General features: G+C 38.0%; 1 protein-coding gene across 3 annotated transcripts in view; it reads right to left on the bottom strand.

The window, feature by feature from the left end:
• The window catches only part of TRAPPC11 (trafficking protein particle complex subunit 11), a 65750-nt gene extending 47525 nt beyond the window's left edge, over positions 1 to 18225 (bottom strand). For all 3 annotated transcript variants that reach the window (XR_014027057.1, XM_081332314.1, XM_081332315.1), the window contains exons 1-12: positions 18046 to 18225; positions 16862 to 17092; positions 16159 to 16328; positions 15838 to 15908; positions 13490 to 13604; positions 5503 to 5602; positions 4761 to 4834; positions 3971 to 4067; positions 3469 to 3602; positions 2565 to 2712; positions 1688 to 1781; positions 23 to 102 (exon numbers count right to left, since the gene is read on the bottom strand). Coding sequence is in view for 2 of the 3 variants with exons in the window: in XM_081332314.1 (XP_081188440.1) it covers positions 23 to 102; positions 1688 to 1781; positions 2565 to 2712; positions 3469 to 3602; positions 3971 to 4067; positions 4761 to 4834; positions 5503 to 5602; positions 13490 to 13604; positions 15838 to 15908; positions 16159 to 16328; positions 16862 to 17065 (1287 nt within the window). In the remaining variant the exon portion in view is untranslated. The remainder of the gene's footprint in view (positions 1 to 22; positions 103 to 1687; positions 1782 to 2564; positions 2713 to 3468; positions 3603 to 3970; positions 4068 to 4760; positions 4835 to 5502; positions 5603 to 13489; positions 13605 to 15837; positions 15909 to 16158; positions 16329 to 16861; positions 17093 to 18045) is intronic.
• Positions 18226 to 18602: the final 377 nt, after the last annotated feature.

Genomic DNA, 18602 nt, shown 5'->3' on the forward strand with positions numbered 1-18602 from the left:
TATAAATGGAAATCAAACTTACAGAATGGAGAACTTTCTTCTCTTTCAGTTGCAGTGCCAAGATTCCCACTTTCTCCTTTTCTGGATCATTAAGATCAAAACCTGCGTAAGACAATGAAAAATCCATTTTAATGAGTTTTACTCCAAGAAGGGTACTTTATTATTACAACTGTAAGATTCGTGCTTAGTTCCAAGCTAGGAGTACATAGATTCCAAACACTTCCGTAACTTAGGAGAAAGAATGTGTGGAATTCTATTAGATTCTTAAGTTCTTTTGATAAGACTGGTCTAAAAGAATCCCTGAAGGAATTAAATGTATCTGGAGTACATTCAAAGAGTTCTGGCAAGAAAACAATATTTAAAAAACCCTCACCCTAAAACCTCTTAATTGTTTCTTAGCAACAGATAATTTTACTGAACCATTTCTAATAAGCAATGTTCATTTGATGCTGTTTTGCAGATTGCAAATAGTAATGCAGGTCTTGTGTCACATATTTGCCATATGGCATTTATCTCATTTTTTTAATCTTTACATTCTCTTATGAGTAAAATTTAAGACCAGACATTGAAACAGTATCTCTCCAAATATTTGCATATGCAATGAAGTATACACATAGTGTTTCCATGCACTCTCTGATTCATTTCAATATGCAGATCTATTTTCTTCACTAACATCAGTGTAAGGAATATTAATAATGCAAGGTGAGTAGGGTAATATATGAATGGAGCCAAAATTTTGCAATATCTCTTGGATTTTGGCAAAAAAATGTATTTTAGCTGTTATGCCTATTTTAGGGCCTACACCACATTTCCCAGATGTTGCCCATTTCAAAACTGTGCAAAACCATGATAGCAATTTTCAGGCATCTCAATCAGAGAGGGACCAGAAGCAGTCATCAATGGCTTCGGGGAAACTGTTTTTATAAAGTATCTACTGGAAAAAATCAGCTAAGTCAGAGATGCCCAACCTTTCTCGGTTGGCGGACCGGAGGGAAAGAGGGGAAACATTTTATGCACGCATGCAAAAACAGGGCCACAAGCATGGGTATGACACAAATGGAGCAGCGCTAGCACCCACATGACACTTGCTAACTCTGCCTTGTTTTGTTGCGTGGGCGCTAGCGCTACCTTGTTTTCACCGCATGGCACCATTTTCACCATGTGGGCAATAACGCCATCCCATTTTTACCGCGCAGCGCCTCACTTAGGCCACGCAGCCCCATTTTCACTGTGCAGTGCCCAATTTAGGTTGTGCAGTGTCCCGTTCAGGATGCACGGTGCCCCATTCACCATGCAGTTGCAGCGCTAGTGCAAGTGGATGTGAGTGTGCGCACACACTGGACAGCCTGTCCCGCAGCCCAGTGGCCACGGTCCAGTAGTGCCCATGGCTCACAGGTTGGGGATCCCTGAGCTAAGTCATATTCTGCTGTTGCAGTAAGTTGTTAAATATTTAGGAAATACATATTAGGGTATTCCTGATATATTTATCAAGCATGTTGGGTTTTATGCCTGCCCTACAAAACCAATTAATTCATTCAAAAGAACACAAACAAGTCCTGACCTGAACAAGGAAGCAGATTTCTGTTACCATTTCTGATCAGTTTATAAGAGCTACACATTTCTCTTCAGACTAAGATAAATGATTATTAAGTTATTTTTTAATTAAGAAATAAAAAAATATATTTACTTAGTATTCCCTGCCTCCATGGTCTTTGTCCATAGAAGTCAAGCATTCCAGTTGGTGTTTCTAATGGATCCGGATTAGGATATATCACAGAAGACTGTAAATTCAGCAATTTTTTTCTTTACACTTGATTTTTAATGTATGATCAAAGCAATAATGAAATCACAAATCAAGGAAGAACGTTTAAAATGAGATCATAGAAGAGCAACCCTGCACCAACACAATATCTCAGAGAGCAAAAATATCAATTGAATCTTAAGATAATAAACTAAATCCAAGTATATGCTTCAGATAACTAAATATCAATGATATTGATAATAAATATTTGAGCATAGGAGCCATAATTCAAGGAAAAAAGTATATGTTTTGTCCAGGAATCTGAACAGCTATACTAAACATCTTTTTCTTAGAAAACTTTCAGTGGAAATATGTATAATATTTCTGTATAATCATTCTATCATTTAATGTAGAATGGCCAATTAAAAATTACACACAGGTCTGTAGCTCAAATCTTTCATTTAGTAAAACAGTGGATTGGGACATTAAAAACATTAAATTTTGACTATCCAACATTTATTTGCATTTACTATAGGTTCCACATTCAAGATTTATATTGATCATGGAAAATGCGTACAACTCAGATAAGATAGATGATTCTTTAGCACACACACACATTAGTGTCAACTTGCGAAGGAGAATTATTTGATATACATCTATAAGGTATTCTTTATATGAAATTCATTCAGGTTACTTAATGTATGTCCAGCCTTATTTTAGGACCTTATATACTTGGTGTGATGTGCAGACTAAATTTAATACTTAAATAAATAAGCTTCATAGCCATAAACAAAAGTGAGCTGTAAAATAATCTATGACTCACCTCATGATTGCAGAGAACATTTGCCAATTGCTTCCGTTCTTGTGCATAATATGCTGCCTGCTGATAATAGAAACCTGGGTTTTGTGTTTGAATAGCTGTCAACCCTAGCTTAATAGCTTCATCAAATAGATCTCCAAAAGCCTGAAATCTGTTAAGAAACCACAAACACAAACTTTAAATATTTTACCAAAAGTTGAGCTGAAAATAAAAGTAGTGACAAGAGGAAATTCATGAACATGTAAGATCCTAAGAATCTAAATTTAAGGAAGCACCCCAAATTTTCTAGCTTTCATAATTATATGAAAAAACCCAAAACAATGTGTTATGTGTCACAAAATGTAAAAATAAGAAATAAATTGATTTACACATTTCTTTCTATTGCTTTCCTAGGCTCCTTTGCAGTGTTGCACTCAGAATACATCAGTTATTCATGATAATTTTAAAAAGGAAACTTATTAGTACTAATAAGTTTTTATGATGATTGCTAATTGCTCTAGAAATTAACAAGGTTCACTAGATGACTTTCTCAGCCAAGTCTGTTTTTTTATATTATGCACACACACACACATACGTTTGTGTGTGTATCCCACCTTATGTTTACAAATAACTCAAGGCGCTGAACATACCCAACACACCTTCCTCATCCTAGACCAAACTGGCTCTTATCTCACAGATTGTCACTGTGAGAATTAAATTATAGGAGAAACCTCCCCCCCCCCCGCATACTTTGAGTTCAAAGAAAAATTAGGATATAAAGTCAACAAATAAGACATTATTTCATTATTTCAAGCTGAGTAAGACAGCCTTCACATGATATTAATGTAGGCAAAAAAGAACATTTTCCAGCTTGAAATACCTAATTAATTAACCAACTATTATACTAAAAAATACTTTAAAAACATACTGTTTTGACATCCAGGCAGCATGCTCAAAAGCCAACTCTGCACTTCCTATTTTTTTCTTGCATAGATCTATATGTTTCCTAAACTGTTCAATTGCATCCAGTGGTGTATTATGCTGAAAACACAGGCGACAGATCTAAAAATATGAGAAATTAGAACACTTTATAAAGGTTAGAAACTCAAATTCAATATAATGAAATTGTATATTCGTGTACCAAAAAGCCATACAACTTTTATGCTTTTATATGAATCTTTCTATATCCAACCCTTAAATACCTTCATATTTACTGGCATGTGGTCAGCAATACACTGCTTACTACATATCAACCTTAAGGATAAAAATGTTCTTGTCATACATATGTCATACAAAATTTAATTAAAATAAATAAATAAATAAATATGTTTCTAGATATCATCAACCACAAAATTTTAATATATGTATACATTGGTATTATTCTACCTTTAAACTAAAAATTGTACAAGTAAAAATAATATAGTTGTTACCTTGTAATTTATAAATCCTGCCATAGTCTTGATTTCCAGCATGTTTGTTTCATGAGCTCTCAATTCATGTACAAGATTAAAGGCAGTTTTGTAGTTTCTAAACATAAAATATTCATTTGGAATATAAAATTCTGTTAAACCAGCGGTTCCCAACCTTTTCTATACCCCGTACCCCTAGAACGCTTTTGATATATTCTCGCACCCCTTACAAAAGTTCAAAATAACGGCAACAAATTATGCATATACACTATAATTTTGAAACTTCTAAAACCAAGTTTTCGCACCGCTTGGAATATCCTCTCACACCCCCAGTTGGGAACCCCTGAGTTAAACAATCCCAAAGTTTAAATGACAAACATGGTAACCTTAACCCTAACCCTTTCCTCAGTCAACAATTTTTCTAAGAAGCAGTTCCTCACATCTTTCAAGTACTCCCACCATTTAATTATTGCCATCAAATTGGTGTCAAGTCTTAAGTACATTTTCTCTAGGATGACTCCCACTGCCTTTTGATTTATTTAAGAAATTAACCCAGTGGGGTGGCTAAGAGTTATGCTCATCGTGTTGAAATGAATCAATATTTCTGATATTAGACCATAAGGCAGTTACTATATTTGAGTGAAGTTATTTGATGGGAAGAACATGCAGTATGTACTTAACCCTGGAAAACTGCAGCAGGTGATTTAACACCTGCCATACAAAATCTTTCTACTCTTCTACCACCCATTCCCTGCCTTTGATGAACAGAGACCTCCACTTACTACTTCAATATTTGAATAAAAATACTTACTTTAGAGCATTTAATGTGTCTTGCTTCAACTCACTGAAGAATGCTATTTTGAACTGGTGTCTAACAAACAAAAGCTGCAACATAACCAATTGACAACATTTTAAACTATGTTATTTTTAATTTATAAACTTTTTAATGTAGGCAACATTAAATGTGGATCAATATCTCTTCATTCTTAGCTAAACAGTAAGTCTGACACATTTTCAGTGGGTTTCAATTAATTTTGTTCACTAGCATAAGTTTTATTTTTGCTGCTAGATTGCACTTTGTAATTTGCTTTTATAGGGCTTCTAAAATTTGCGTTCTGATATTTTAGGATTATGTTTTATAATCTCTAGGCAATTTTAGTAAAACAGCAGGATATAAATAATTTTCCCAAACTGCTTTTCGTTTCTTTTTTCTTTTTCTGATACACAAATAGATATACATATGCAAACACACGTCATTCGTTCTTCCACTTTTCCATATGATGAAACATTAATTTTCTAATCAAAATAACAGTAATAGTATTACTTGTTAACAGGAATTATTAAATGACAGTACTGAAATATCACAAGAATGCCTCGGTGAATACACTTTATTTTAATGGTGGATTACCTACTGAAATCTCAATAAAGAAAAAATTATATAGGCAACTCTTATACTAACATTACCTTTAGTAACATTATATGTTTGTATTCTATATGTTCTTACTTCTAATGCTTCATCAATGCTAGTTTACTTTATCTAATCTTAATAATACCTGATGTGTTGTTTTGTTCAAATATTCTTTATGAGATTTTACTTTTCGTATTTCTGTATAGTAATAGGTCTGAGCATGTTCATAGAAAGCATTTTCTAACCTGTGAAAGAAAATCACAGTTTTTTTAGAAACAAAAACAGAGACATATTTCAGAATATGCATAACATTATAGTTAGGGAAAGTCCTATACAGACTGATAATGTTTCTAAGAAAGCATTAAAATTATATTTATAATTTGCATTAAAATCCTTCTAACTATTTAAACCCCTTCATGGATTACTGCCTTGTCGTGGCGAAGGGGCTTGCGTAATTCAATGAAGCTATGAGCTATGCCGTGCAGGGCCACCCAAGACGGACAGGTCATAGCCGAGAGTTCTGACAAAACGTGATCCACTGGAGAAGGAAATGGCAACCCACTCCAGTATCTTTGCCATGAAAACCCTATGGACAGTACCAAAAGGCAAAACGATATGACGCTGGAAGATGAGCCCCTCAGGTCGGAAGGCGTCCAATATGCTACTGGGGAAGAGCAGAGGGCTAGTACTAGTAGCGCCAGAAAGAATGAAGCGACTGGGCCAAAGCCGAAAGGACGCTCAGCTGTGGATGTGTCTGGTGGTGAAAGGAAAGTCCGATGCTGTAAAGATTTTTTCTCCATAGGAACCTGGAATGTAAGATCCATGAATCAAGGAAAACTGGACGTGGTCAAACAAGAGATGACAAGACTGAACATCGACATCTTAGGTATCAGCGAACTAAAATGGAGAGGAATGGGTGAATTTAATTCAGATGACCACCAGGTATACTACTGCGGGCAAGAATCCCTCAGAAGAAATGGAGTAGCCTTCATAGTCAATAAAAGAGTAGGAAAAGCAATACTGGGATACAATCCTCAAAATGACAGAATGATCTCAGTTCGAATCCAAGGCAAACCATTCAATATCACAGTAGTCCAAGTCTATGCCCCAACCACCAGTGCTGAAGAGGATGAAATTGACCGGTTCTATGAAGCCCTACAGCACCTTATAGAACTAACACCAAAAAATGATGTCCTTATCATCATGGGGGATTGGAATGCTAAAGTAGGAAGCCAAAAGATAACCGGAATAACAGGCAAGTTTGGCCTTGGAGTACAAAATGAAGCAGGGCACAGGCTGATAGAATTTTGTCAAGAGAATACGATGGTCATAGCAAACACTCTTTTCCAACAACCCAAGAGACGGCTCTACACATGGACATCACCAGACGGTCATCACAGAAATCAGATTGACTATATGCTCTGCAGCCAAAGATGGAGAAGCTCTATACAGTCAGTAAAAACAAGACCAGGAGCTGACTGTGGCTCAGACCATGAGCTTCTCCTTGCAAAGTTTAAGCTTAAACTGAAGAAAGTAGGGAAAAGCACTAGGCCACTCAGGTATGAATTAAATCATATCCCTGTTGAATATACAGTAGAGGTGACAAATAGATTTAAGGAATTAGATCTGATAGACAGAGTGCCTGAAGAACTATGGACAGAGGTTCGCGACATTGTACAACAGGTAGCAACCAAAACCATCCCAAAGAAAAAGAAATGCAAGAAAGCAAAATGGCTGTCTGAGGAAGCTTTGCAAATAGCTGAGGAAAGGAGGGAAGCGAAAGGCAAGGGAGAAAAAGAAAGATACACCCAATTGAATGCAGAATTCCAGAGAATAGCTAGAAGAGATAAGAATGCCTTCTTAAACAAACAGTGCAAAGAAATAGAAGAAAACAATAGAATAGGGAGGACCAGAGATCTTTTCAAGAAAATTGGAGAGATGAAGGGAACGTTTAATGCAAAAATGGGCATGATAAAGGACCAAAATGGCAGGGACCTAACAGAGGCAGAAGAGATTAAGAAGAGGTGGCAAAATTACACAGAAGAACTATACAAGAATGAGCTTAATGTCCCTGATAATCACAATGAGGTGGTCACTGACCTCGAGCCAGACATCCTAGAATGTGAAGTGAAGTGGGCCTTAGAAAAGCTGAGCAACAACAAAGCTAGTGGAGGTGACAGTATTCCAGCTGAGCTATTCAAAATCTTAAAAGACCATGCAGTAATAGTGCTACACTCAATTTGCCAGCAAATTTGGAAAACTCAACAGTGGCCACAGGATTGGAAAAGATCAGTTTACATTCCAATTCCAAAGAAAGGCAGTGCCAAAGAATGTTCAAACTATCGCACCATTGCACTCATTTCTCATGCTAGTAAAGTCATGCTTAAAATCCTACAAGGTAGACTTCAGCAGTATGTGGATCGAGAACTACCAGAAGTACAGGCAGGATTTCGAAGAGGCAGAGGAACTAGAGATCAAATTGCCAACATACGCTGGATCATGGAGAAAGCTAGGGAGTTCCAGAAAAACATCTACTTCTGCTTCATTGACTATGCTAAAGCCTTTGATTGTGTGGATCATAACAAACTGTGGCAAGTTCTTAAAGAGATGGGAGTACCAGACCATCTTATTTGTCTCTTGAGAAACCTATATGCGGGTCAAGAAGCAACAGTGAGAACTGGACATGGAACCACTGATTGGTTCAAAATTGGGAAAGGAGTCCGGCAAGGCTGTATACTGTCGCCCTGCCTATTTAACTTATATGCAGAGCACATCATGAGAAAGGCAGGGCTAGATGAATCAAAAGTTGGAATTAAGATTGCCGGAAGAAATATCAACAACCTAAGATACGCAGATGATACCACTCTAATGGCAGAAAGTGAAGAAGAACTAAAGAGCCTCTTGTTGCGGGTGAAGAAGGAGAGTGCAAAACTTGGGTTGAAACTTAACATTAAGAAAACCAAGATCATGGCATCTGGCCCTCTCAATTCCTGGCAAATAGATGGGGAAGAAATGGAGGTAGTGACAGATTTTATTTTCCTGGGCTCCAAGATCACTGCAGATGGGGACTGTAGCCAAGAAATTAAAAGACGCTTGCTCCTGGGGAGGAAAGCCATGACAAATCTAGACAGCACACTAAAAAGCAGAGACATCACCCTGTCAACAAAAGTGCGTATAGTCAAGGCTATGGTCTTCCCAGTTGCAATGTATGGCAGTGAAAGTTGGACCATAAGAAAGGCTGAGCGCCAAAGAATTGAGGCCTTTGAACTATGGTGCTGGAGAAGACTCCTGCGAGTCCCTTGGACTGCAAGGCGATCAAACCGGTCAGTCCTAGAGGAGATCAATCCTGACTGCTCTTTAGAAGGCCAGATCCTGAAGCTAAAACTCAAATACTTTGGCCACCTAATGAGAAGGAAGGACTCACTGGAGAAAAGCCTAATGCTGGGAAAGATCGAGGGCAATAGAAGAAGGGGACGACAGAGAATGAGGTGGCTGGATGGAGTCACTGAAGCAGTAGGCGTGAGCTTAAATGGACTCCAGAAGATGGTAGAGGACAGAAAGGCCTGGAGGAATGTTGTCCATAGGGTCGCGATGGGTCGGACACGACTTCGCAGCTAACAACAACAAAACTATTTAAAAGATTGTAAAAGAAAAATCTATATTAACCATCCTTACAGTTACTATTTATTTAATGGCAATAATTTCACCTGTCTTTCTCAACTATCACATGCCTTGTTTTGGGAGGATAACTTCTTCTTCCCACTACTTAATCATTCTCACAAATATTTATTTAAAACTTTGTTGAAAAGTTCTCAGAAATCCAAACAGGAAAAGATAAAGAATGGCAAATTACCACAACAAACTAGGATTATATGCATACTTAAGAATTTAGAAAATGCCTGTTTTAATCTGACATCCCAAAAGACAATAAAACGCATACCTAATGAACTTGTCTATGAAGGTTTTAATTGCTGAATCACTGAAAAACAGGTATTTGGATGGGGGGGGAGGGGCAGATTACTAAACAACCTTAAAAACACAACTTAGTGTATTTGCTAGTGCTGTAGAGCAGTCCAAGGAACTTTTAACAGGTAGGATTGTTAAATAATTTATATAAATAAGTTAAATAATATACAAAAAATATTTTCAAACACTTTATATTTCTGGGCTACCTTACAACTACCTACAGGTACCCCAGATCAAAATATTAGTGTCTGCCACCTCAGTTTTATTAAAATTAATACAATTAATTAAAAAATTAAAATTAAAAAATTAATGAATGGAAAGCTGACCTACTGTAAAGCAGTTGATAGCCTCCAACATCAGCTTGTTTTGTAAAAGTTTCTGGGCTACACTTTGTTCTTAAAAGGAATTTTGGGGAAAATGAAAACAATGCGATTGCTGTAGCTCAGTACTTTGCTAAGAAAAAGAAGATAAAAGGAAGCTGGATATAGCAGGGAAGATTCAGAAGAGTACTAGGGATGGCAGACATGGATAAAATGAAAATGACAGGTAATCCCCGAGTTACGAGCGTTCACTTAACGCTCGTTCAAAGTTATGTGATGAGCGCCTCCTAGTGCTTACGAGCAACTCCCGAAATTGCCAGTACTGCAGCAACACAGCAGTCGTTCGTCCTTATGAGTGACTGCAGTGGCTCTACAACATTCACCCTGTTTATTCCCTCACTCCCCACCCCCACCCGGGTCTCCCTGGAAACCAGGCCTTTCAATATTCACCCTGCAAAGATGGAGATCCTTCACTTTCTCGGCTGCTCCAGGCCTTCGGTGTGTTTGCAAAGAATAGAGGTCTAAGATTGACGCAAGATCAGTGGAGCGAGACCTCACACTACTGATCTCGCATGATCTCATGGTATTTTAGGCCTCTGTTCTTTGCAAGAGAACCAAATCGAAGTCGGGGACACTTCGACATGCCTCCGGAAGCTGGATCGGCCTCTGCCGCCCGGATCTATGGCTGCAGAGTGATTTCGTGCCCCTCCCTGTGGCCGATCCAGGCTCCGGGGGCCTGGAAAAGACGTCTGCTTCCTGGATCTATGGCCGCAAAGTGATTTTGCGGCCTCCCAGCAGCCCAATTCGGGCTCCGGAGGCCTTTTCCAAGCCTCTGGAGACCGGATCCACGGCCGTGGAGCGATTTCACGCCCCTCCAACAGCCGATCCAGGCTCCGGAGGACTGGAAAAGACCTCTGCTGCCCGGATCTATGGCCGCGGAGTGATTTTGCGCCTCCCCACCCCCGCAGCCTGATCCGGGCTCCGGAGGCTTGGAAAAGGCCTCCAGAACCTGGATCAGGGCACAGGGCCTACAAAATCACTCCGCGGCCATGGATCCAGTCTCTGGAGGCTTGGAAAGGGCTTCCAGAGCCTGGATCGCCCGCGGGGGGAGGGTGCAAAATCGCTTTGTGGCTATAGATCCGGGCGGCAGAGGTCTTCTCCAGGTGGCAGGAAGGGAGGGGGAAGCATGAGGTATCTTAGTGGTTCGGGGAGGCCTTGGGAGCCTGTTCCCTCACTAGGCCCTCCATGGCCTTCCCCACCCTGAAATACCTCATGTTTACATTTATGTGCATTTTAATGAGCAAGAGAGTGATCTCGCTAAAGGAACGAGATTCACTCTACGAGTTTTTGAGTTACAAGTGGAACGGGCAGGCTCCATTACACTCGTAATTCGAGGACTACCTGTATGTGGTTTCTGGTATGGTTTGTATCAATAATTTTGTAAATCTGCAAAACTTCCTTCAAGGTAGCCATTTTATTCATTTTTTTAATCCAGCCTTTATTACTTTATAAATTAGTCAAGGCAGCAAACACAGTAATATTCTCCTCCTCCTATTTTCCCCATAACAATTACTCCATGAGGTGCCCTGGGCAGAGAGAGAGCGACTGGCTCAAAGTCACGCAGCCAGATTTCATTCCTAAAGTGGGACTAAAACTCATCATTTCCTGGCTTCTAGGCAAGTAGCTAACCTACCAAACTGGCTCTCACTTAATGGAATTTCACAATCCAAAACCCAGGAACAATGTTTTTGTCAGACTACCACCAATATCCTCTCAATGTTTCATAAATACAATGTTTTTTTTTCTTTTTGTCCCCTTTGATATATCATTCTGGGCAACCTCTGTTCCCTCCATGTGGAGCACGAAATGCTTTTGGGAAGAACTTTTATTTATTTCAATATTAGGCTCTCACCACAAGATTTATGTACTTTTTGAACTTTGCAAAATATTTGGAGTTTTTTTAAAAAATTTCTTTTAATCTTGGATTGAAATATACCAAAACATTGAGAAAACATCCCTTTGACTACCTTCTGCTTCAATGTTCTTTGTTCTTAGATCAAATTTCAGACTAGAACAGGGGTGTCAAACTGCTGGCCCGTGGGCCGGACATGTCATCCAGAAGCCGCGCCCACCCCATTGCCAACAATGGCGAAAATGCTGATACATTCCGCGACGTCACGTGATGTCGTGAGTTTGACATGTCTGGACTAGAGAATGGCTGAACAATGGCTGAAACCTAAGAAATGATGCTTGAGTAGTATGCAGCTTCTAGCTGAAAGCTTGATGAGACAATAAAGATCTTGCAAAATATGCAGGGGAATGTAACTTTGTATAAAGATACACAAAAAGACTTGAATCCAGTTCCAAACCAAAGAGATACTCTCATTACTGAAGCATTAACTGAATTAAATCCATCTGTTTCTCTGAAGTTTAAGTCTGTGTATTCCTACAATATTAGGACTCTCATTGAATGGAGAAGAGACAAATTCCTTTTTCTTGCAAAGATTGAGGGAGACTGGATGGATTTATTACACCTAACTGGAAATCAATTCTATTTGGACTTTGATGGGAAGACAGACTTATTGTGGAGATGGAATCTATTATATTTAATTAGACAACAATTGGAAAGATATGGCAATAAGAAATAAACGTGGACATTTGATCCAGGGTGAATTATTTTTAACTTTTGGTATGATTTGGGATAGATAAGATGCCATGGTAAATTTTCTACGAGTGGATTATAATAATAATTTGTTAACAGAGTTTTGAAACTTTAATTTTGTTCTGCTTTAGTATCATTATTCTTCCTATTAACTATTTTGTCACTAATATAATATAAAGAAGACAGGTCAATAATTTGCGTATAGATTTAGTAGTTTAAAAATGTGGGATGGTGATATTTCGCAAGGGGTGGGAACCAATTTTGTAGTAATGTATTAATCAGTATTCAATTGGGGGATAATATATGTATATAGTATGTTGCTGTTTTGTGTGCCTTTTTCTTTTTTAATGTCATCTTGTGTTTTTTCCTTTTTATTTTTTGGAGTTGTGTATTTTAACCTTTACTTGAATAAAATAAAAATAGATAATAAATATTAATAAAAATCATAAATACTTCTAGCTGAAAATGTTTTGGATCCAAATATACTTTTGGCAAGGAATTCATCCTTTTTTTCCTTCAATCTCTGGGGGACTTAGGGGTTTAATGGTAATAACATAAATGTGTGCAAACTTGAAGATGGCTTTTTATAGGATTGAGAAAAAATAAAAATAACAGCAACCTAACGCATCTGCTTTAGTTTTTCCCTTAACAAAATTAAATCATCCAAAAAATGGGATGTGGACTTTTTTCCTACTTAATTTTGATGGAATAATCTTGGGGCTCTGAAATTGCTAGTCCCACTTTATGTCAAAAGATAAAATAATTGGGAAAAGTAGAAAGTGATTTTAAATTGTGAAAGGCATTGTTATACCAATTACTTTAAAGCAGTGTTTTTCAACCTTTTTTGGGCAAAGGCACACTTGTTTCATGAAAAAAATCACGAGGCACTCCACCATTAGAAAATGTTAAAAAATTTAACTCTGTGCCTATATTGACTATATATAAAGTAATTCTCTTGAATAGGAATCAAATAAACACAAAGAAAGTATTTTATAATTACTTTTCAATTTTTCCCACGGCACACCAGGCAACATCTCGCGGCACACTAGTGTGCCACGGAACAGTGGTTGAAAAACACTGCTTTAAAGTAAATCTCACCAGCATGCTTTTAAGGGTATCAACACAAGACTTCTGCCTCTAAAGAAGTAGTGTGGAAAAGCCTATATTTTGCATTATCTGCTTACCTTATAATGTAACCTACAAGATGATCAGTGTGTGGCAAAACAAACAGGGACTTTCCAGAGAGGTCACAAGCATTACATAAAGCTGCTGCCCTTTCTGAAGCAATAACATCTTCTCCTAGAGCAAATACACACAGGCACATTCAAAAATGATTTGAATAATCTTAATCCAAATATTTACAAACTTTAATAAGCTGTATCTAGGAAACAATGAAACAACTGAAAGAAGCCATGTAAACTAGAACATAGAATCACCGAGAATCAACATGATTAAACAGTATCATCAGTGGAATATATATGTGTTTTGTCTCAAACAATTGAATATGCCTCTAATTGGGCCAATTTAACTAATCTACAAACATATAAATGTTAATAAATAGGATGAAGGGTATCTGACTGCACAAGAGATGACCTTCAGCAGAGAACAGATATCTCTTAACAAATGTTCTCTATATCCCAGAGGGGCAAATTCTACTTAAAGCAAGCAGTCTTAGAGATACCTAAACCAGTGATGGCGAACCTTTTAGAGACCAAGTGCCCAAACTGCAACCCAAAACCTACTTATGTGTCGTCGGGTGCCGGGAGGGCATGGCCCATCGGGTAGGAATGGCCCATTAGATGGGTGTGGCCAATTGGGTGGGCGTCGCTGCAGTGGTAACAGTAGACTTGGTGGGACTAAAAAGTTCAATCATTCAATTCCAACTTTGCAAGATCTTTTTTTCCCCGCGAGAAGTTGAAATTGATTGAACCTTTTTTTTTTGCACATGGCGGCAGAGGCCTAAAGCGAAAAGATTTTATAAAACCCAGCTGAAGGCCTAGGACTGGGGCGACAGCGCACATGCCAACAGAGAGGGCTCTGCGTGCCACCTGTGGCATGCGTGCCATACGTTCGCCACCACAGACCTAAACTATACACCTTGAACTGCACCCAGAAAACAAAAACTGGTAATCAATGCAGCTCCCACAATACAGAAGTTATATGGGAATATCAAAACAATCCCATTCATATGCAGACCACTGCACGTTGCACTAGCTGTCATTTCTAGGTGGTCCTGTATAAAGGAAATTACAATAATCCAACCATGAGGAGTAAAGGTACAAGTAATTATTACTACTGTCTCTTACTCCAGGAATGATCATAATTGGAATACAAGGCCAAGCTGAGCAAAAGTCCTTCGAGCACAAATTGCACCTCTTCATCTGGCATAAATTGTTAGTCTGAAAGACCACCAAATTATGACCCATCTTATTTTGGGATATCACAAGCCTATTCACAAGTAAAGCTGGAACTGTCTTGTAATCAGTTGGCTTTTAGAATAATAGCCAGCTGTTTGATTTTTAATTTATTCCTCCCCTTTCAAACCCATAACCTCCAAGCACAATCAAGACTTCCACTTGTCTCCCATTCAGTCTGGAGTTGTATAGCCAAGTGCTATCAGTACTGATGATACCTTATCATCTGAGATACTCTGTAAGATGAGGGAGAGGGATCAGCCCTGTAGCAACCCAGACTGAATGCCAAAGGCTTGATCTCTCCTCACACTCTGACTGCAACCACCTTCCCTAGAAAGAACCAGAATCACTACTCCTTTGTATATAGCTGTAACTGTTTTTTTCACTGTGCAACAGCTGAAATAATTAACTGATCCATTTCATAGGAAAAGCTGATCCATTTTATAGGCTGATGGCTTTCAGGCTATAGCAAATAATTATGTCCAGACTGATCCAAATTTCTGGTTGTAATTTGTAAAACAACATTTGAGAGCAATTGGCTTAATGGACAGTTCTTTCAAGTTAATTTATATGAATTACGCATTTTCAAAAAGAGGAACAGAAAATCTTTTGTCTGTGAATTTCTAAAATGCAGTCTCTCGTTATCTTAACCAAAGCCTTTATTAAAAGATTTCCTAGATGCATCCATCTTTGATTGTTTTAAATATTTTTCCCCGAATAAGTATAATTGTACTGCAAAATTGTTAGTAACAAAGTGTAGTTGTATTATAAACAAAAAGTTCCTGTTTATTTTAATGCATTTAGTGCATTTAATGCATTCCCTTAACAGAACTGCTTCAATTGTCAAAAATGCAATAGGGCAAACTTTTACAAATCTGTTCCAAAGGATATCCAATCATCCAGGACAGTCCTTCTGAGTTTATTGAAAACCAGAGGGGAAATGTCCTGTTTTCATTGACAAAAATTCCATTGGTGGAAGATGAATACTGGATTCCAACCTAAACTATTTCCAACTGTTTTCACTGCTTATATTTCTGCTCACTAAACAAGAACAACATTCCACATTACTTTAGATTACCATGTTTCAATCACATAACCATAGTTAAACTGTATTTTACCTGGAGGTAAGGGGGTTTTCTTCTGAATTAAAACTACAGCAACTTTTGTGTTTCGGCCCTGCAAACTCTGCCTGAAAAATATAAGACATTAAACTAACTAAAGTTTATAAAGATTTCAGGCAATCAATTATTTAAGGCAGAAATACCATATGTATGGGACTTAACAAACTTAAATTTATTTGTTCTTTCAGATGAGCAATAGCAAATGCACATAGATAACAGCTTCTATTCCAAAACAAGAAGAAAAAATGTGAATTATATCTTCTTTCCCTCTTCAGTGTTAATCTAAAACAGTATTTTATAGAATAGATAAAATAATACCTGACAATTTCAACTTTAGTAGCACACTCTGATTGTTTTTCTTTCCACTGTGGCTCATCCCAATCTAGTTCATAAAATACCACAACAAGTGCAGGAACCAAATTCAGATGTTTGTTCATCCAACCTGTTTTCAGGATACCTTTTGGAATGTACCATTCATATGATAATCTCTGAAAAAGTTGAAAAATAGTATCATCATTACTGTAGACAGGTGAAGTTTTTTTGGTCCCCTCTAGTAAATGTTGACTCCTGGTGACTGCCTGGACTAATATTTATATTTTTCTTGGCAAAATTTCAGAAGTCACTGGGCACTGCCTTCTTCTTAGAGTTAAGATAAAATGACTGGTAGAAACTTATACAGCTGGCTTCATGCTTAAGGCAGAACAAGAACCTACAGTCTCCCAGTTTAGGGCTCTATATTTTTCTTCCCTGCTTATCTTTAAATCATAACATGCGTATGTTCTGCATGAGTTTTGCTAAACTTATTCTTAATGAAGCAGGTTTAAAATTATGTTGCATTATTTTTTTCAGCTTGATTTAATATAGCTGCATATCTCTATCTTTGCTTTTGAAAGAATTATTTTACCAATGTTAATTCCAAAAAGGAATACACAAGAGCAGAATTTAAACACTTGAATCTCAGTAAAATAAACTTACATTAAAATATGACTTTTAACTCTTACTGTAATATTTAGGGTAATACCTTTACTCTGCATTTGGGATACTCATGATCTCCGGGAAGTACTTTAAAAGAAATTGGTACTCTGTCTGCTCTCCTATTTGCACAAAAGGCATCCCAGACAGCTCGATGAACAGCATTATATATAACATCCAAACCAGTGAGTGTGACAAAGGCCATTGGTCGGCAACATAATTCCACTGGAAAATCCCACTGTGAAGGGCTCATATTGACGGTTCCAAATATAGTCTGAAACTTTAAGCAGAAAAATATTCAAAATAATTTTCCTATCAAATATTGTAATATGCAGAATATTTAAAGTTGTTATTCTAATCTTGTGACAAGCAGACATAAAATCAGGTGTTTCTGTACAGCAAGATATAAAGTTTATATACCTTGAATAATTCTAGATTCTATTAGACATTTCACTACAATATTGTGTGCCTTAAAATGGTTTTGCCTGTAGCTAAATTGAACCAGATAGAAAAAATTCAACTTGGGCCACAGCCTAGTTTATACTTCTTCCTGTTGTTACTTACCTGTGAACTTTAAAGGTATTCAAATAAATTTACCAATGAGTCCCACTTATTCACATCAAATATGGCTACATTTACAATCTCCATACTACTACATATATTGCTCATTTTTAAAGATTTTGGGAAACCATAAAATAAAACCAATAAACCTTCTAAGGCAGGAAAGGGCAGCCTATTTTCAGCTTTATCACCAAATCATTTTTCTATTCTTTTATTTGGTTTCATTTTACACTAATACATTGTTTTGCATTCATTTGTTGCATAGTAATGGCAGCCATGCAGACTGAAGACTATTCCACACAGGCTAAAACACACTGAGCTTCGGTTTCACGTCATATAAAATAAGAATATTCTTTTGTTTTTCTACTGCATGAAGGCCAACACTGTGATTTGCAACTTACGGTTGATGGTTTAGCATATTTTGTAATTCCAGAGAATAGTGGTTTATTTTATTCCTCAGGAGAAAATAATTTAGGGAATTAAATAAAGCTAACTTAAGTCTCATTTAAGTCTGAACGCATAGCGCCTTTATTAAAACCTTCAAGTCTCCATTTCACGTTCAACGTAAAAGCAGCACACCTACGAAACCGAAATACTTTCCCCAAAACAATGACAGAATGTCTTGTGTGCAGCCGCCGCCCCTTGTGCCTTTGCCTGAGAGGATCTGCTCACACTGCAAGCTCCGTTGAGACGCCGTTCTCAGTTGCCCTGCCTCGCACCAGCAATACGATCTCCCCGGGTATGGAAGGCGCACCCGGCCGTCAGCCTTCGGTGACACGATCCATACGACAATCGGGTGCAGAGGAAAGAAGGAAAACTTCGAACAGAAACGCGAGGCCTGCCCGAGGAAAACTCTAAGCAGGCGAATTAAGATTGATAGCCGTAACTGACCAATGAGCACTGCGGCTCCTGAGCGCCCGGCGCCAACTATTGGAACGTGCAAAGAAATGGGCAGAGCTAAAGTGCTGCGAGGCGGCAAATGAAAAGAAGAAGGAGCAAAGAGGCGGAACCGACCGAGCTTTGCTCTGACTCTAGGGCAGGGGTAGGCAACCTTGGCTCTTTTGTGACTCGTGGACTTCAACTCCCAGAATTCCTTAGCCAGCATGGCTAAGGCTCAGGAATCCTGGGAGTTGAAGTCCACGAGTCCCAAAAGAGCCAAGGTTGCCTACCCCTACTCTAGGGTAAAGAGCGTGCAAATCAGAGGGTACGATTAAAAGAATCGACCAATT

The sequence above is a fragment of the Vipera berus genome (genome assembly GCF_964194415.1).
Source record: "Vipera berus genome assembly, chromosome: 7".
Classification (NCBI taxonomy): Eukaryota; Metazoa; Chordata; class Lepidosauria; order Squamata; family Viperidae; genus Vipera; species Vipera berus.